Source organism: Pseudorasbora parva, chromosome 14 (genome assembly GCF_024679245.1).
Source record: "Pseudorasbora parva isolate DD20220531a chromosome 14, ASM2467924v1, whole genome shotgun sequence".
NCBI classification, from domain to species: Eukaryota; Metazoa; Chordata; class Actinopteri; order Cypriniformes; family Gobionidae; genus Pseudorasbora; species Pseudorasbora parva.
In genome coordinates, this window is record NC_090185.1 from 45,527,829 (window position 1) to 45,548,279 (window position 20,451).

Sequence of the window (20,451 nt, forward strand, 5' to 3'; positions counted from 1 at the left end):
TCTGTGCGTGTCTTTGAAAGGCTCGCGCGCGCATCGTCCCACCCAGCAAAAACACGTTGAAAAGACGTTGAAAAGACGACTTTGGCAGACGTCTAAACAACGTTAAAATTAGGTTGAAAGTGAAAGGTGAAAAGACGTCTTTTTCAGGTCGTTGAAAAGACGTCTATACAAAGACGTCCATTTTAAGTCTAAATTTGGTTGAAAAGTGAAAGGTGAAAAGACGTCTTTTTCAGGTTGTTGAAAAGACGTCTATAAAAAGCCTTAATTTGGCTACAATGAGGTCTTTTTGAGGCTTAGCCTAATTTCAAGAATAAATTCATTATTATGTAGCCTAATCATTTCGTTATAGCTACTATTATAGCCTATATACTCTCAAAAGTAGGACAACTGAAGAAATTAGGTAACAATAAACATATTTATTTATACGCCAAATAGGCTATGGGCTACATTACATACTACATTACATGGGGAGAAAAAATAAGTGATTAATCGTTTGCAGTATATCCCCCGCCGCCAGATCGTCCAGGGGCATGCTTAAGGTGGTCTCCCACGGCTTTGTAAATGTCGTGATCAGTTGCCTTGCCGTTCCACTTCTTGATTGCATCTGTAATGACAAAGAAAAACAATTGCACTAAGTTCAGATAGGCTATTTATTGGAGACGTAACGGTACGGGTCGTTCGCATTTTGCATGTGTGCATGCTGATTATACATGTGTATTTTAATTTGTTACAATAAGGGAAGACAGGCTGCGACCGCAAGTATGTTCTTTGTCTTGATCTCATGAAAGTGTATCAATAATAGTTATTTCGCTATAGAGAAGATATATGTAAAGATATGCATTATATAAGGCTTATAATATGTATAAGCCTATATTTGACTTGTTAGTGATAATAATTCACAGGCCTACTGCCGTTTAAAAGTTTCTGATCAGTATGATTTTTTTTGTTGTTGTTTGTTTTTTAGAGAAGTCTCATTAAATCAAAAATTAACGGAAAAACCTGTAACTCTTGTGAAATAGTATTACAATATAAAATAATGTTTCTCTTTTTCTAATATAGCCTACTTTAAAATATAATTTATTTCTGAGATGCAAAGTGTGGATGGGGGTCTTTTTGCACTCTTGATTTTTAGTGTCACTCCTTCGTTGCTGTGTTTATTTATTTATTTATTTCCACCACATACTAAGTGCCATAAGTCACCAAGTTTTGTACCATTTTGATGAAGCTATATTTTTTGATTGTAAAATGTTAAAATGTTACCTTTTCAGCTAAAAGTGACTGAAGAACATCTGAGGCTTACAACATTAGCATAGATAGATTTAATTTTGTGTCCATTTAAAATTAGATATATTTTTAATTGATATATATTTTTAATTGATTAAATTTATTCATTTTTTATTGATTTTATAATTATTAATTCATTATTATAGTTTTATATTTTATAATTCTAATTTAATTTATTTACAGACAGAGCCACAATACATTCAGTAAACCTCTGTTTAATAAATAGAATATCATAAAACACAATCAAAGTAATATCAGAATATACCTATCATGGTGGAGTACAGTGCTGTACACTGAAAAGCTGTTTTTGAGCCGTGGCCCTTCATGTTGAGCTGTGCCATGAGACTGTTGGTCATCAGCCTGAAAGAGAGAGGGGAAGAAAGTGAAAGGAGAAAAAGATTGAGATTTAAAAGAAAATGTGTATGCACAAAGAAGCAGTGCTAAAGAGAGGGATACATTGGCTCCCATACATTATTTTATATTACCAGTCATCTCCTCTACATAGCCCTCCAAAAACAGTGGCAATAGAAGATGTGAGAAGTGATGAGGGAAGGCTACATTTATTTTATTATCAGAAATCAAAGATTTTATGATCAAAGAAATTTCTGCCTGTGATTTGAATGTGAGATTTTCAGCAAGGCATACCTGTCCAAAATCTTGGTTGAGCAGTCCCTGATATTTTTGCCTCCTATTTTACTTAACTGGGTTATCTAAGGGGGGAAAAGTAAATATCATACTTATAAAACATACAATAAAAAACAATTTAGTCCTTGCAACCTAATCCATTGAACTTACTTTTATTGCTTAGGATAAATCTGCAACAAAAGCAGTAATTCTAGGCTGCAATAATAAAACATTTAAAAAAAAATCCAGGACTGATTAAATAAATTACATACCTAAGTGCTTAGTGTAACATTTTCTAAGCAATTTTTTTAAAGAAAAGAATAAGCAAACTGGTAAATAATGAAATGTTACCAAAATATCTCTCTCTTCACTATTGTGAAGCTTGTCCTCCAAAGTGTGGAGCTCCTCTGTAGTCCCCATCCTTTTAATATGGAAAGACGAAGAAATAGGTTCTGCAGTTCCAATTCGTCTGACTTCCTGTGCAATTTCCACTAGCTTTTTTAGCCCACATGCCTGGAATTCTAAAATGTTAAAAGCATATGACAAGAATATTATTTATCGTTACTTACATTTTCAATTGATAAAATTATTAATGTTGTTATCAGTAATGGAATTTGACTTGTAAAAATTGGGATTCTTGGTATCAAACATTGGGAAATTTAATTTCAAATAGTGAAAACTGTAATTATTGATAGACATAATCCAATAGTGACAGCAGGCCAAAATGTGATATATTCACAATAGAAAAATCATCTGACTCTTGTTTATTGTTTAACAATATTTTAGATATGTAATGTAATCCACCTTCAAGCTAAAAGTAACCTTGTGGAATTACTTACTAAAATATTACTTTATTTATATTATAATAGTAATTGTTCACGTTTACAAATGTACGGTATTTAATGTATATTAATGTTATATATTGATCAATTTCAGCTTCTTCACAGTGAACAAGTAGGCTATTGGAACCTTCGTCCTTTGAATATTTAAAACAATTATTATGCATATGCAAAAAGAGAATTTTCACAAGTAAACATGTATTTTCAACATGTGATACTTTTTACACACAATAATTCAGTTACAGATATCAAGAAAAAATGTGATTTTAATAGTTTAAATTTCATTTTTGAGACTAGGTATCTAAAATCAATTTCCAATTGTCTGCAAATTATGTTTGGTATTTCTGGAAGTAACTTTAAGCTATTTCAGAAATCAAGAATTGATCTGCAAGAATGCAAGTGATGTTCACATCTAGAATTCAAAAAATTACTTGAAATTCCATAAAATATGCATTTTAACTAGCAAAAAATAAATGATCAAAAATGCATATTCTGAGCATGATTAAAAGTCCAAACAGCTTGCCATAGAATTTTCTGTGCACCGATTTGATTGTATATTTGAGTTGTCAGTCAATTATCTGTTGAAAGGTCAATTAGTGTGACATCTTAAACATTTTGATAGGTGATCCCCAAAACCAGAACTGAGAAACACTGCCTTGTAAGAAGTTGTGTGATTTTTGATTGTTGCTTGTACCTTTATATTCAGCTGCCTCAACATGTGCAGATAAATACAAAAACAGCAGGCTTTATGCCCATCTACAAATATACAAGACAAAGTAATCACTTACTGGCCATGGGCATTGGAAATACATCCATGCTGTTGCCAGTTGGAGCCCTTGGTGTTTCTGAAATACACATTTAAAACTCAGTTCATACCAAGAGAAAGAGAAAAAAATAGTTGCACATGCACATCATATTGTATTTTCAAAAACTAAACAATATTGTATGTACACAATATGTATTTTATGTACTGTTGTGACCCCAAATGGTGCCTTAACTCGTGGAATAATTACTTGTGAAAAAATGTTAAGCCAATAGCCACGTTCCAAGTCGATCCTACTAGTGCATGTAAGGGCGTGTCATCATGAGTGTTTGAAATAAACTCAACTCTAACCCAACAATCTATATAACAAGTTGCTTATCTTACCATGTCTAGAAGTGGAGTGCCTTCTACCGCTTCCATGTGCTCTGCTGGAAGATCTGGAGCGCTCCCTTACTGGGGTGGAATGCACTGTAACATCAGCATTAAATGTGTTACAGGAAAACAGAAAATGTTTAAATTATAAACTTAGAATAAAGTTTGTTTGCGTTTGAGTGCATTGATTTTTGTTATTGGGCTATAATCGGTCAACACAACTTGTAGTTTGAAAATCCTATATTATTAAAAAAGCCATATATACAATCTGAGAACATATAAACTCACCAACAACCCTGTCACATTATAATAATTGTATGTTTAAATATTAATCTAAATTAAAAAAAATGTGTAAAAAGATGTAAAAGTCAATGAGCCAATAGCCACGTTCCAAGTCGATCCTACTAGTGCATGTAAGGGCGTGTCATCATGAGTGTTTGAAATAAACTCAACTCTAACCCAACAATCTATATAACAAGTTGCTTATCTTACCATGTCTAGAATTGGAGTGCCTTCTACCGCTTCCATGTGCTTTGATACTGGAGCGCTTCCTTATTGGTGTGGGGTTATTTTCAACATCTATAAACAATGCACATCATAATGGTGATTTTCAGATTAACATGTGATGTTGCTTAGCTCACTTCCACAGCTTATCCCACCAGAACCATGCATGATTTTTACACACACAACAATACCTGAAATTCCACTTTCAGAGTTTCCTAAGAAGAAATCTGGCAGCCCTTTTAAAAACTGGTCATTCTGAACCATGGGTAATTCTGGAAAAAAACAACAACAATCAAACAGGAAACTTCTAAACTGATGTGATATAAAATTACTTGGTTTGTATTTAACCTTTATACAGAGAACTTGTTTATAAAATGTGATTATTTACACAACGATAAGCAATAATATTCTATCTGTTGAACACTGGTCTACATAGCCCTCTCGATTTACCTTCAGAAGTGGTTTGGACAGCGATTGCAGGGGTTTGGTTTTTTGTGAGTTGCGGATGCTTCGGAAACGCCTGCAAACCTGCATTGTTATCTATGTATAAAACATTAAAATTGGAATTTATACAGCACTCAGTATGTGTTGTGATAAATCTGTAGAAAATCCTTATTTCTAATAGGTTCAAGAAATGAAACCGGAGTTCTTCTTGACTCTTGAGTCATCATCTTCTGAGATAACTGGCCCTGCAATTTTTAAATCAGTAAGCCTACTTTTGCAAGTAAAATAATCTATACAATATTTTTGAAAACATGTATGCACTTACATTCCATATAATCCTTAAATTTCCTCTTTTTTACAACTCTCTTCTCTGGCATAGTATTTTCGTGGTCAGTTTGGGCTGATGACGTGTAGTCATAAAGCTCACAGTCTTTCTCGTTTTCTGCAAAATTAATTACCAAGTTAAATAGAAATGTAAAGTAAAGTGTATGTACTTGGAGGTGGTGGGGGATGAGAGTTCAAATGTCTTCAATAAATCAGAACACTGAGTACTTGCAGGGGTAAAGCTAACACATACTACACACATAAGCAATGATCCTAACTGACAGAGCACATGTACACAACAGTGTTTCCCATAAGGTAAACTGTGACCTGCCCAGGAAGATAAAATCTGATTTCACTTCACGGATTTCAGTATTTTCGGCCCTCTGTTGGATACCCTGAGTGATTTTTAATTTTTTAAATTTTGTTATTTAGTTTTGTACAGTCTATGGTGCAGTGAAACTGCTATAGGGTTGATGGTTGAAATGAGGAAGGATAGGAAGGGAAAAAAGGCTGTAAAAGAAGGAAAGAAGATACATTTAGCATAGGCAACCAAAAGGCAAATGTTAAAATCAATCTTATGTTTTCTAAATCAGAGTGGAAGAGCATATGTGGAATGAAATATTTGACAAATGGCAGCAGCAGTGGCATAATGAAAAAGGGAAACATTTATATTCTACTATAATAAAAAAAACAGAGTGGGTGTATTAATAGATAATGGTATGAGTAGGAAACGAAATTCTAGGCAGAATGAAAATGGGGTAATTTCAGAATAGACAAGAAAAATAAATAGAGCGAGAAAAGGGGGTTAATACAGTAGGTGGCAGTAATGCAACAAAAGATGCAAGCTGCCTAAAGAAGAAGAAGAAGAAGCGTGAACTGATGCGCGCGACTTTGACTCGTTAGCCAACGTGCGTCACAAAGGTGATCAACTGCAATTAAACGGCTGATTCATTCAGGACCTAACTCAGGTAAATCTTGACTTTTCTAATGATAGTTTTCAAAAAAAGACACCAAACAAAGATTTATTTTTACGCCTAAAACGTTTTCAGTTATTTCCTCTTCTCTGGGGAGTATCAAAACGCGATAAAACATATTCTGAGTCATCTATGTGATATCCATTTAAACGGTATAGATGGAGCAATCGACACTGTTAATAGTATGCACACTAGAGATCCAGTGAGAAAGCTGCCTTGTCACTTAATGTTAATACTGCTACTGCGCGTCTCTTTCCACAGATGCACATTGTAAGATTACTTGTTTAATACTTAATTATATGTTGTCTGTATCTGCTTAATTTTATATAGGACGGCGTTTGGTTGAGTTTAATAACCAGCTAGCAAAGCGCTGCCGTTATTTCTGCTGGTGTTCATTCTCTTCAGCTCAAATGCAAACAGCCCGACATTCGACTCTGGGTTATTTGAGACGGTCATATTATTTTTAGATAGGCTATTTATTTTTCACAATCATTGATGATATTAATGATGCAGAAGTGTCCCTCATTTTTTAAAAGTAGATCTGTTTTAAAGTTGTTTCTCTTGGATTCGAAAACGTCTCGGTTACGTATGTAACCCTCGTTCCCTGAAGGAGGGAACGGAGACGTACGTCAGAACTGAACCGACGAATGGGATCTTACTTTAGAGACCAATCCTACTTCGAGCATCTAACAACGAGCCAATGAAATTTGGCATGCGATCACGCATTCCACGCTCCGCCCCGCAGCGCGGGTATAAATAGGAAGTGGAATGATAGATCAGCGCTTTTCCTACTGAGGAGCCGAAGGTGACCGGACTCCCAGCGGAAGCACAGCATCTGGCGACGGGACGTACGTCTCCGTTCCCTCCTTCAGGGAACGAGGGTTACATACGTAACCGAGACGTTCCCTTTCAGTCGGTCACGTTCGACGTACGTCAGAACTGAACCGACGAATGGGATCCCTATGGAAAACGCCAGGATGCTGGCCCTTCCAGCGTCCTGCTTGAGCGCACTGCACCGTCTAGTATGGTACGGAAGTCAGGGCTCCAAGCAGGGAGTACAGTCACTGCTGTTTCTGCAAGACCCACTCAGAATGACTATTGGATAACGCTGGGAAAGCGTGCCTACCTCGTTCTTGAGAGAGAGGGTACGCTGCGGGGCCACGTCCTTCAGGGAAGGAGAGGTGGCAGAATACACATAAGGACTAACCTGGCAGGGTAGTGCAACATATGGTAGTCTCTGGGGTGGTTCCAGCCTGATTGAAGGGGGGAAAGAACACGCCCAGAGACGACAGAGCGGGCTCTGTCGAGGGAAAGACACGGGGCTAGCCCGAAGGGTAGCTGATACCGTGGAAGAATACACATATGGGGTTGCCGTGAGGGAACCGCTACATATGGAACCCAGCCTACAGCCACGTTTCACAAGCATACGGGTGCAGGCCTGGCGTCAGACGGTCCGCAACGTCTGACACCGGAGGGGTGACGGAGGAGCTCGACAGGGTTAGCCGGTTTCCCGGGGAACACAACTGGAGACAATAGACGCACGTATCCGGCCCAGAGGGCGGGAGTGGCGTTTCGCAAGCCGACACTTAGAACGGGCACTTAGCGCTCCTGGCCACTGGGGGCGAGGATGCGGGAAGATACCGGCTCTACACGTAAGCTATAGAATCTAGCAAACGTGTTAGGTGTCGCCCAGCCCGCAGCTCTACATATGTCTGTCAGCGAGGCGCCTTGAGCCAGCGCCCAGGAAGAAGCAACACTCCGAGTGGAGTGAGCTCTTACACCGAACGGGCAAGGCACGTCTTGGGACTGGTAGGCCAAGACTATAGCATCCACTATCCAGTGGGCTAACCTCTGCTTGGAGACAGCCTTTCCCTTCTGCTGGCCTCCGTAACAGACGAAGAGTTGCTCTGAGGTCCGAAGGCTTTGGGTCCGGTCAACGTAAGCGCGAAGTGCGCGGACCGGACACAGCAAAGCCAGGGCTGGGTCTGCCTCCTCCGAAGGCAGCGCTTGCAGGTTCACCACCTGATCCCGGAAGGGAGTGGTAGGAACCTTGGGCACATATCCGGGCCGGGGTCTCAGGACGACGTGAGAGTTACCTGGCCCGAACTCTAGGCACGATTCGTTGACCGAAAGTGCATGCAGGTCCCCTACCCTCTTGATCGAGGCCAATGCCGTCAGGAGCACTGTCTTCATTGACAAGATTTTTAACTCACAAGACGCCAAAGGCTCGAAGGGAGGGCTCTGAAGTGCTCGGAGCACTAGAGCTAAGTCCCAAGAGGGTACCGAGGATGGACGAGGAGGATTTAGTCTCCTCGCACCTCTGAGGAACCTGACGATTAGGTCGTGCTTCCCCACGGACTTACCTTCTACTACATCATGGTATGCTGCTATTGCTGCAGCATATACCTTGAGGGTGGAGGGAGACAGCCTTCTCTCCAACCCATCTTGCAGGAAGGAAAGCACGACACTGATCGAACACCTTCGGGGGTCTTCCCGGCGGGAAGCGCACCACTCAACGAACAGGTTCCACTTCAGAGCATAGAGGCGCCTCGTAGAGGGGGCTCTAGCTGAAGCGATGGTATCTACGACAGCTTGTGGTAGTCCATCTAGAACCTCCGCGTCCCGTCCAGGGACCAGACATGAAGATTCCAGAGGTCTGGACGCGGGTGCCATAGCGTGCCCCGTCCCTGAGAAAGAAGGTCCTTCCTCAGGGGAATCGGCCAAGGAGGGGCTGTCGCGAGGAGCGTGAGTTCTGGGAACCAGGTCCGGTTGGGCCAATACGGCGCAACTAACAAGACCTGCTCCTCGTCCTCCCTGACCTTGCACAGAGTCTGTGCAAGAAGGCTCACTGGGGGAAACGCATACTTGCGTAGGTCCCGGGGCCAGCTGTGCGCCAGTGCATCTGTGCCGAGGGTACCCCCGGTCAGGGAATAGTACCACTGGCAATGGGTCGAGTCCGGAGAGGCAAACAGGTCGACCTGTGCGGCTCCGAACTGGTCCCATATCAGCTGGACCGCCTGGGGGTGGAGTCGCCACTCTCCCGGAGGTGTCGGCTGACGAGAGAGCTCGTCGGCTGTCTGGTTCAGCACACCAGGGACATGAATGGCCCGAAGCGACCTCAGCTGCTTCTGACTCCACAGGAGGAGGTGGCGGGCGAGTTGGAGCAGACGACGGGAGCGTAGACCACCCTGACGGTTGATGTACGCAACGGCCGTGGTGCTGTCCGTACGGACCAGTACATGCTTGCCACGCAGCGGCCCCTTGAGGCGGCGGAGTGCCAGATGTACTGCCAGTAACTCGAGGCAATTGATATGCCAATGCAATTGCGGCCCCGTCCACAGACCAGCAACTGCATGCCCGTTGTACGTGGCCCCCCAGCCTGTGGTGGAGGCATCCGTGAATAGCACAGCATGCCTGGACACTTGTTCTAGGGGCACCCCGGCCCGGAGAAACGAAGTGCTGGACCACGGGCTGAAGGTTTGGCGGCAGTAAGGAGTCACTGGGACCCGGTACTGACCGCTCTGCCACGCCCACCTCGGGACTCGGCCATTGAGCCAGCGTTGAAGCGGTCTCATATGGAGCAATCCGAGCGGCGTGACCGCGGCTGCAGATGCCATATGCCCCAGGAGCCTCTGAAAGAACTTCAGTGGGACCGCTGTCCTGCTCTTGAACATATTCAAGCAGTTCAACACCGACTGGACTCGCTCCTCGGTGAGGCGCGCCGTCCGGTTGACCGAGTCCAGCTCCATACCAAGATAAGAGATCCTCTGTGTGGGACAGAGTTTGCTCTTCTCTCGGTTGACCCGAAGGCCCAACTGGCTGAGGTGACTGAGCACCAGGTCCCTGTGTTCGCACAACTGGTCCTTCGACTGGGCTAGGATCAGCCAATCGTCGAGGTAGTTGAGAATCCGAACGCCGCGTTCTCTGAGTGGAACAATGGCTGCCTCCGCGACCTTCGTAAAGACGCGGGGCGACAGGGACAGCCCGAAGGGCAGGACCTTGTACTGATATGCTTTCCCCTCGAACGCAAAGCGTAGGAACGGTCTGTGTCGAGGGAGAATAGACACATGGAAGTACGCGTCCTTCAGGTCGATCGCTGCAAACCAATCCTGGGGACGGATGCATTGGAAAATGCGTTTCTGCGTCAACATCCTGAACGGGAGCTTGTGCAGGGCCCGATTCAGAACTCGCAGGTCCAGGATTGGCCGTAACCCACCCCCTTTCTTGGGCACAATGAAGTAGGGGCTGTAAAACCCCGTCTTCATATCGGCTGGAGGAACCGGCTCGATCGCGTCCTTCGCCAGTAGGACCTCGATCTCTGACCGCAAGACTTGAGCATCGCTGCTTCGCACGGAGGTGAAGAGGATGCCCTTGTACTTGGGTGGCCGGCGTGCGAACTGAATCGCGTAGCCGAGTCTGATAGTACGGATGAGCCAGCGAGACGGCCTGGGGAGACCTAGCCAGGCCCCCAGAGACCGTACAAGCGGGACCAACGGCACCACAGACGTGCCCGGGGTGGGGCAGCGAAGCGGAGTACTCTGGCCCGACTCGGGAGGCCCGGAGGCGGCCCGCAGTGTTGCCTGAGCACTCCTGGTTTGGACAGAGAGTGGGTGAGAAGGCCCGGGGGCGTCCTCGGAGCCCACTCTGCTGTCCACTGCCCGGAGGCAGGGAAGTGAAGCACTCAGCCCCGACCCGGAAGGCCCGTGGGCGGCCCGGAGTGTTGACTGAGTGCTCACAAGAGAGGCAGTGTGTGGGTGAGAAGGCCCGGGGGCGTCCTCGAGGCTCACACAGCTGCCCCCTGGCGACGGGAGGGTAGGAAAGGAGTGACAAGGCCCGTGGGCGTCGCACACTGCCAACCTGACCCTCTTGGGGCCCAGAGAGAGAGGAAACTGCTCTTTTTGTGAAAATGTGGGTACCGCTGGACTCCGGAGAGCCAGCGGCAGAGATGTTGTGACCAGTGAAGTCCCCCCGGTCCTCCTCCGGGGGGGTGGGAGGGATGCGGACATCATCTCCCTCAGAGCAGCTCCTCTTCTCCCTGGGCTGCCCGTCTCAGGGCCGCTTCCCCTTGCGCTTGCCGGCAGGCTTGGCGGGCCCTTGGACGGGTTGGGCGGCCCCCTTGCGTCCGGCGCCCTGCTTCGCGGGTGGAGGCTGCTGCTTGGGCTTAGCAGGGGCGGAGGCGGACGCTGGAGGACGCCCTCGGCGACGAGCAGACTGGGGGGCTGCCCCGGGCGGCTGGGTGGAGGCAGCAGCGGGCCGCCGGGGCAGGATGTTTTTGATGGCCTCCGTCTGCTTCTTGGCCACCGAGAACTGCTGGGCAAAGTCCTCGATGGCGTCGCCGAAGAGGCCGGCCTGACAGACAGGGGCGTTTAGAAACCGAACCTTGTCCGAATCCCGCATGTCTGTCAGGTTCAGCCACAGGTGGCGTTCCTGGACCACCAAGGTGGACATCGCCCGACCCAGGGAGCGGGCCGTGACTTTCGTCGCCCGGAGGGCGAGGTCCGTCGCGGCTCGCAGTTCCTGCATAACTGCCTGGTCGGAACCACCCTCGTGCAGTTCCATGAGCGCTTTGGCCTGGTGGACCTGCAGGAGCGCCATGGCGTGCAAAGCTGATGCAGCTTCTCCGCAGGCTGAGTAAGCCTTGCCCGTCAAGCCGGACGAGAACTTACACGCCCGGGAGGGGAGACGCGGGGCGTGCCTCCAGTCCGCAGCGGTCTTAGGACACAGGTGCATCGCAACCGACCGCTCGACTGGAGGGATCCCCTCGTAACCCTTAGCTGCACCACCATCGAGAGTGGTGAGGATGGAGGAGTCAGTCGATCGCTGGCGTGCGCTGTACGGCGCTACCCAGGACTTCGTGAGCTCCTGATGCACTTCCGGGAAGAAAGGCACCGGGGCGGGACGCTGAGAACCAGCGCGACCCGTCCCGAGAAACCAATCATCCAGCCGCGAAGGTTCGGGACGTGGTGGAGGGTTCCACTCAAGCCCGACACTTGCGGCGGCCCGGGCAAGCATAGCCGTAAGTTCCGGGTCAGACTCGGGCAACGCTGTCACACCCGAAGGGGGCAACGCAGCCGAGTCTTCATCCTCGGAACCCATTAGCTCATCCCCCGATGCAGCAACCGACATCTGGTCCTCCGCCGGAGCCCCAAAAGAGACGACTGGCGCTCCACGTGGGAGGTCAGCGCGCCCTTCCGGAAGCTCCACCAGTACAGTGGAGGGGGGAGGGGCCCGAGGAGCCGTGAGACCCGTCGGGTTTACCCTGACCGACACCCTCAGGTCCCCACCAAGGTCATCAGCCAAAGTAGTAGCCCTCTGCTTTGCAGCTGGAGGACCACTAGATCGGGGGATGGACGATGGTGTTCCACCTCTTCTGAGGTACTGGAGACGGGACCGCAACACTGCAATGGACATATTCCCGCAATGGGAACATGTCTCATCCACGAACGCAGCCTCAGCGTGCTGTGCGCCCAGACACGAGAGACAACGAACGTGTCCGTCAAGCGGAGACAGAAATCGACCGCATCCAGAAACACACGGCTTGAATGACATCTTGAAAAAGACGCAGGGTCAAACCGTGTTGCTCTTTTGTGAAAAGGAAGTTGCTCTTTTAGTGCTGAAGCACTCAGGGAGATGACCGCGGCTCCACGCAGTTCGATAGTGCAAGCCTGCGTGAGCTCTCAGTGATATGTATGTGTGAGCGCCCAGCGAACCAACTGTAATGTGTGTGTGTAAGGAAACGCTCAGCGAACCAACAGCTCTTTGTACACTCTATCACTGAAGTGGACGGTCTCTCGCTGACGCGCCGTATCACCCGCACTGGCAAACTCTTTCACAGGAAGGTTTTTGACTCGTAGTCAGAAGCTCTTCGTAGAAACAGCAATGAAACACTGTTCGGCTCCGAAGTAGAAAGCGCTGATCTATCATTCCACTTCCTATTTATACCCGCGCTGCGGGGCGGAGCGTGGAATGCGTGATCGCATGCCAAATTTCATTGGCTCGTTGTTAGATGCTCGAAGTAGGATTGGTCTCTAAAGTAAGATCCCATTCGTCGGTTCAGTTCTGACGTACGTCGAACGTGACCGACTGAAAGGGAACTATCTGTCGTAGGCTACATAGAATTATAATAAGAACACGATTATAGCGTTGTAAATGATCTGTGATTTCGTTCCCCGTGTATTAGCATTGTTGATAAGGAAAGAGCGCATTCAAAATGAGTTTCGTTTTCAAGCCTGTTGGCCAAGTTTACGTGCGCATTTGCGTCCTTTAAATTGTAATAGGCATATATCTGATTAATCTCATATAGGATGCGTTTTATTGAGTTTATTAACTCTCTAGCAAAGCTCTGCGGGGTGCTGTATTCACAGTTTCAGCTCAAATACAATGCCCAATATCATTGACATGGGTTATTTGAGACGGTTATTTAGTTTCTTTTTTAAAGACAATTTTTTATAGTCATATGTTCTTATTTGCATAGATATCTCGTGTTTTGTCAGCATAAATTTTCGTAACAGTCTTAAAATAGTTTCATATCTTCATCACGGATACGCGCCCCCCGCACAAGCCCCGCCCACGGTTCATCATTACTAATTTTTGAGACGATCGAAATGAAAATTTGACAAAAATGCCCATCGCTAGCTATGTTTGCATATCAATTCTTAAACTTTTGTTTGACTAGCTTATTCTGAACCAGCTCATCAAGCACTGTGCCTCTCCACCCTGCCCGCCCACCACCACAAGTAGCCTAAATTATCAACTTATGGGAAACACTGCACAAGGTAAGTGAATGAGACATAACTAATCAGAAACCCAGGGATCTAACAAAGGGGATTAACAACACATTTAGTAGGTTATTATGTGTGTTTGTACCTGATGTAATTTTAATTTTCACCAGCTGGAAAGTGAGCCAGTCCTCCATTGGATCTAATTTTTTTTTTAGTGCCGACTGGACCTGGGTTTTTGGCCATCGCACCACTTTTTCATCTTCAAGTATCCAATTCGTTGGGATGACGCCCTCAAAATGTTTCTCACCCTCAATCCAAACAGCCCTTGCAAAAACCATGTCTGAAACTACAAAAAAGGCAACTTTAAAAAAAAATTTAAAAAAAAATTGTTCTTTATTCATTCTACATTATGCAACAAAGGGAAGATGGCATATCCTCCACAATGTGGTAGACATACAGCTTTAGTTTTTAAGTCCTGGATTTGCAGTAGCTGTGTTTTAATCGGGCTGCAGGTACTGCCAACAAAAGCAATGTCCAGGAGTTTGGACTGGCAAGGCTTTTCAAAGAGGTTGGCGGTTTGGTGGTATGGAAAGACACTGCAAACCAATTTGCCATCTGTTTTTTTTTTCATTCACAAAAGCTACGCTGCCATCATTGAGCAAAAAGCAACGGTCCCTCTGCTTTCCTGACACGGGCTGGAGGTCAGTTTGTCTCTGTTTTGTATTTTTTTGTGCACGGTCCTTCTCTGCCATACGCTTGGCCACTTGCACCAAAGGGTTATGGCTGGTTTTGACAAGCTTCTTGATGGTTTTCAGATGGTTCTCAAAAGGAAAAGCAGATATATCATTTAATGAACAATCAAAATGTGCAACATCTTCATGGAGGTGTTTAATCGCATGCACATTGTAGACTGTGAATTTATTGCCATAGACCTCAGTGCTATTGATGACAAAATGATTGAGAAGGTCTGCTGCATATGGCAAAAAGTGGTTTCTCCTCTCACGATCAGAAGAAAGAAGGACCGACATTCCAATCGTCAGGCAAAGGAAGTGGTGGTACAAATCTGGGTCCACAATTCCATGGAGTACCACTGGTCCGGTGTATAGCAGAAATTGTCGGAACTCAGTGGCTTTCCATCTATCCAACTCCTGAAGGGATCTGGGCTTCCTGGCCATCTCACTTGGCATTGCATTCCTCAGTCTAAATAGTTCACTGGAGAGTTCAGCTCTCTGTCTTGGAGAAAGTCTACGAGGATTGGGGATCCTGCACAAGTAATACAGAATGCGCCTCACTACTCCAAGGCAAACAAGGTGCATATAGTCAAGAACAAAAGAACTGACACATGGGATGCCTGCTCTGATCAGTGGTGTCTCCCCATTCTGGTGTTTTGCTCTGTAGGCCATCTGGTTGAACTTTTCATCTGTCACAGCTGTGGTATCCAGTGTGGTAGATTATGTTTTTCATGAAAGCTCTTGCTGGAGCATCACAAATAAATGCTTTTATCTGCACCTGTAAGGCATTTCCATTGTGTTGGATTCCATTTTCCCTGAGCCTTTGAATTTCTTCTACCAGGTCTTGGACATAGTCTTCCAATGGTTCAGGTTTTGTTATACCACTAAACAGGCAGATGATAAAAGGCTCAAATCCCTCAACCTTTGCCAGCATGGGCCAGAATTGAGCAGCACTGGATCTGTATAATGGCACACCATCAACATTAATAGTGACCGCAATGTGATCTGGTGAAGTTGGGCACTGAAGAAGTGTGCGCCGTATACCAGTTTCCAAACCATAATAGATGTATTCGCCATTACATCTTGTTTGCCGTTCCACTACTTTTGGAGTACAAAGAAGTGTCCGTGAATCCTTTGGCAGTTCATTGTGACCATGTTTACGTAGAATTTGGAGCAAGTCATTGAGGGATTTGTGTGTCAGATTATTGGTCACTGCCCAGTCTGCCAAGTCACTACATAGGTCCAATCTGTTTTCATCTGGGTCTGCATCTGCTATTTCAGGTGCCTCTTCCATTACTTCATCTTCTGTGTCAGGATCTTCAACACTGTATCTCTCTTGATCCCTGCCGTCATCCACGGCATCAAACTCGTCATCATCTAGATAGGGCATGTACTGGTCATCCATGAACTCGTCATTGTCATCCTCAGCTAGTTTTTTTACCATATAATTGACCTTCCTCCAGTTTTTAAGATAATCTGAGGCCATTTTAACAATGCTACATGTGTCTGTAGAAAACAAAATTGTAAAATAACAGCTATGTCTGCCAAACAAAAACACAAAAGTGAAATGAAATAAAATACCTTAACTATAAATAAATTGCAAAAGTTTTCAGAATTTTCTTAAACATTTTGCCGCTATTTGCATTGTGTAAGCAAGACAGACGATAAAGGATCAAGTTCAAAACATGAGTTTTTAATAGTTGTCTGTTTAATTATTATTTAAAACAGTAGTCTTTGGAACGGGTTCAGGGGCTGGAGCGGCTTTGGGTTGGATGTGTCTCTGGAATGGGCTCATGGCATTGAAGCTTTGAAGCAGGTTTGGGATGAGCTGGAGCACCCAAATATTTTAGTGATGGGACTGGATGATCATGGCAAAAGTCAAACAATTACCGGGAGATAGAAATTGAATTAATTCATCATCCAGTCCCATTAGTTATTTATGAACTCTTCCTAAGTTGAAACATTAGTATTGGTTTAAAAGGGATGTTTGTTCACATGTTTCATTATTTGAGGTCTGAAAACATTGTACCTTGTTTGTTTGTTTTTGTTTGCTATTTTGACCAGTTGTCCAAATGTAAATCCGGTTTTAAGTCTTAAAATAAACAACATGCACTACTGAGGATACCTTTAGGAGCAGTATAGTAATATTACTTACTTAAAAATAAAAACTGAGAAGGCAGTGCAAGACAATCCAAAATCTAATAAAACAAAGAAATCACAATAATTAGTTATAAATTAAACCTGCTAACAGGTTCTTTTCATGTACAGCTATGCTGCATTATGCCAACAATTACGTAAAATTTGTCTGACAGTTAGTGAAAAGAAGTACTTACAAAGCCAAAGAACGGACTGTGTCTTGGCTCTTAAACGAGCCTTTTGGGGTGTAGTGGGCTGCTGTGGACACAAAAGCAAAAAAAGAGAAAAACAGTTGAATATGAGTGTGATGGGCCTCTACAAGGTACAATATTTCATCAATGGTTATAGACTAATCAGAACATAATTAATTTGGGAAATCTGAGAGAAAAAAAAACAAACAAAAAAAACAAATGTTAATGTCTTCACTAAGACTTGCTGCAGGGTATGGCATACTTCACATAAACCCAAACTTGTCTTATATAGTTAACATGTACATAGTTAACAAAACATGTACTTACAAAGCCAAAGCACTGACTGTGTCTTGGCTCTTAAAAGAGCCTTTGGGGTGTAGTGGGCTGCTGTGGACACAAAAGCAACAAAAAAATCAAAGTCAACTTTATTTGTATAGCGCTTTTTACAATTCCAATTGTTTCAAAGCATTTTCACAGTGTTAAATGTGACAGAATTTGATTCGGTTGTACAGTCGCTCTGGTGAAAACTGGGATGTTATCCAGCTCATTTCAATTATCATATGGTGTCAATACGAGCAGATAGGTAATATAGATTACATGTAGGTTTCCCCAAATGAGCAAGCCAAAAGCTAAAAGGTGGTGAAATAATTTAATTTAATATTTTTTTCATTATGATTGGCTAGAAGAGCTCTCCTCCGATTGGTTGTATATCTCACGTTCAGTCTATCCAACATAGCCTACACACACACACACACACACACACACACACACTGTTTTTTGACACATAGGGACATTCCTAGGGCGTATTGATTTTTATACTGTAAAAACTGTATTTTCTATCCCCCGACACTGCGCCTAAACCTACCCATCACAGGAAACATTTTGCATTTTTACTTTCTAAAAAAAATCATCCTGTATGATTTATATGCATTTTGAAAGGGATATGGCCAATGTCCTCATATTTCACCCTCTCCTTGTAATACCTGTCATACCCATGCCATTATACGATTTTTGTCCTCATGTCACAACACGCCCCCCCCCACACACACACACAATAACTAGTATGCTTAACATGCACTAAAATTGTTTATTACTAGCAAGTTTATGCAATGTTATGTTCACATTAAATAAAATCCGTCATATTTGAATCATACTGTGGTGTCTCTTCTATGAAATTGTAAAAAAATTTGCGGTGTTGCAGTTACACATTTTCCATTTCAAAATTCAAATAGACTTCCATTCACTATTAGTGAGCGAAGATTAATGATTAACTCTGTCGGTTAAAGTAAGGGTCTTAAAGAGGGCTCGATTCTGCTTGCTGGAATCGATACCAAACTTAGGAATTTAATCTTGATTCCTTACGCCTTGGAGTCAAGGAATCGATTCTTTTTTTTAAACGATTCCCAGCCCTACTCAAGATAACAACGCCCTTTTAGCTCCATGCCACCGAGACGGTAAGTTGTTTTTTCTTTCTAAAATTAAATACATTTTTGTTAACATTTTCGGCGAAAATAGAGGGGTGAACACATTCATAATTTACTAACTGACCGTGTTTTTCTCAGAATTGAAAATAAGCTAGTTATTCTTGAGATGCAGTTAGGCCTCCAGAAAAGTTAGTTTCTCGTGCCGATTTGGTTTCCTGGATAAAGGTGATTTTACATCTACAATAATTTACTATATTGTGCTTATATTTTGTTATATATACTTTTAAGTAATTTTATTTTAGTTTGTTGATAGCCTTTGTGAGGCATTCCCGCCTCCAGTCACGCTGAGGCCTGGTTTTACAACGAGTCTGACACTAAAGTTGACGAGGAGGTCTGAAGCGGCAATTTTATTTATATTTTTTATTATTTTTTTATTTTTTGGTGCAGATGCTAAGTCATCATAAGGTTACTTTTATATAATATTTGAAAGCATTAAATGTGGCATACGATCTGTTTATCAAACGGCAAAAGTGCACTACGTTAATGCTTTTCATTTTCTTGTGACGCAAACGCATTGTCAGCACCTTAGTGTCTGAAATATTGTCTTGTTGAGCACATTAAGCTGACTAGAAGTTTCGTTCCATAATACTTTATAATATGCCGTAATTTGAAGCTCAGCATTTGAAGAGAAATTAAAGCTTCGTTAGTGTGCATAACTAGGTAACATGGCTTACATCATTGGTCTTATTCTGAATAAGATAATATATAAGAATAAGATAATATTCTGATTAAGGTGTTTACATGAGCTGTTTTTTAGCACATCCCGTTCATGTTCACGTTTTACATGTTAAAGTTCGATTAATGGGACACGTTATTGCGTCCCTATGCCACGCAGAATTTCACATACTCATAATGGAAGTCTTCGTTATGGTATGGTTATTCACTATGAGCGATTCTTTAAATTATGTTTACGTTTTGACTTTGAAGCGCGGAATGACATCCATCTGAACCTTGAGCTGAGAACCGCTTGCTTTTCTTGTGCACAGGACGGCAATGACATATATTAAGCTGCCCAAAAGTGTATTGCTCCTCCTGCATACAGCTTTTAAAATCAGTTACATTTCTTACAGATTTCTGCTCGTTCTGAATCAGATACAGAGTAGCACAATACATATATTATGGATGCATTAGAGCGATTGCGTGGGAAATATATGGTAGGACTTTTAAGTTTCTAAGCTATTTTATTGATAAATGTCAGAAAAGTGTTGATACTGCATGTCTGCTCTAATAAATTAGTCTATGCGGCGCGCGCGATCTTCGTGTGATGCACGTGCGAGCTGTGTGCGGGGACCGGCGCTGTTGTAGGCTACAGTAGATTTAGCAATGTCTAATACGCATCTACTAATAATATGCCTAGATGGTTGCTTATTTTTCTCTTGCTCTTTAAACAATGCTTAGTTTTACGCCGGCATATAGGCTACAGCCTTTTCATTTATGTATTATTTAATGATTATCATCATAAATAATAAACTCATTGAATTTAATAAAATAAAAAAGGAAAATAGTTAATCAAAATAACATTTTGCTGTGGTACAGAGTTCCATCAATTTTGTTTGGTATTGTTACCAACTACTGGAATTTTGGTACCGTGAAGCATGCACGCGTTTTTTGGCTGTGTGCAGGCTCTAACCTGTTACCATGGGAGCCGACATAAAAACACGACACGCAGCCGAGATTCTCACGCCACGCTTGCAACTTACCTGCTATTTAAAACGTGAATTCTCCTGTTCAATTTTAAGCATCCAGATGGCATGATCAAACATGTCTTGTGTAGAGCTTTTTACCATTCTCCCGGTGTATAAGTCACAACACAAGTGTTTACAGGGCAGAATAAGTGCTGAGTCAGCCTGAGAGATGCGTTTGGTTCTGCTGTGATCTTTGTTTGGAACTATTTTCAAAAATAGTCAATATTGCATCTAAAATGTAAGTGTTATTGTTAATTAATTGCTTATGAAACTGTTATATGAAATCAGTGTGACATTTTTATTCGTGGTGATTTTCAGGAAAACAGCACTTGGTTGTGTGCTGTTGTTTAACTGTGTCATATGTTACTAATATAA

At 43.5% G+C, this 20,451-nt stretch overlaps 1 protein-coding gene and 2 long non-coding RNA genes across 3 annotated transcripts; all 3 read right to left on the bottom strand.

Annotated features, from left to right (window-relative positions):
- Positions 1-111: 111 nt before the first annotated feature.
- On the bottom strand, positions 112-4,912 carry LOC137039652 (uncharacterized). Its single transcript, XM_067414943.1, has 9 exons — positions 4,837-4,912; positions 4,578-4,658; positions 4,375-4,461; positions 3,895-3,978; positions 3,536-3,592; positions 2,260-2,429; positions 1,930-1,994; positions 1,550-1,644; positions 112-604 (listed from the first exon to the last, which is right to left on the bottom strand). The coding sequence occupies exons 2-9, from the start codon at positions 4,648-4,650 to the stop codon at positions 486-488; spliced, it is 750 nt and encodes a 249-aa protein (XP_067271044.1). The 5' UTR covers positions 4,651-4,658; positions 4,837-4,912; the 3' UTR covers positions 112-485.
- Positions 4,913-5,029: 117 nt separating this feature from the next.
- On the bottom strand, positions 5,030-15,268 carry LOC137039653 (uncharacterized). Its single transcript, XR_010897741.1, has 3 exons — positions 13,995-15,268; positions 5,156-5,272; positions 5,030-5,075 (listed from the first exon to the last, which is right to left on the bottom strand). It is a non-coding gene; the product is annotated as an uncharacterized lncRNA (long non-coding RNA).
- Positions 15,269-16,918: 1,650 nt separating this feature from the next.
- On the bottom strand, positions 16,919-20,221 carry LOC137039654 (uncharacterized). The gene is made up of 3 exons (XR_010897742.1): positions 20,092-20,221; positions 17,235-17,294; positions 16,919-16,974 (listed from the first exon to the last, which is right to left on the bottom strand). It is a non-coding gene; the product is annotated as an uncharacterized lncRNA (long non-coding RNA).
- Between the last annotated feature and the right edge of the window lie 230 nt (positions 20,222-20,451).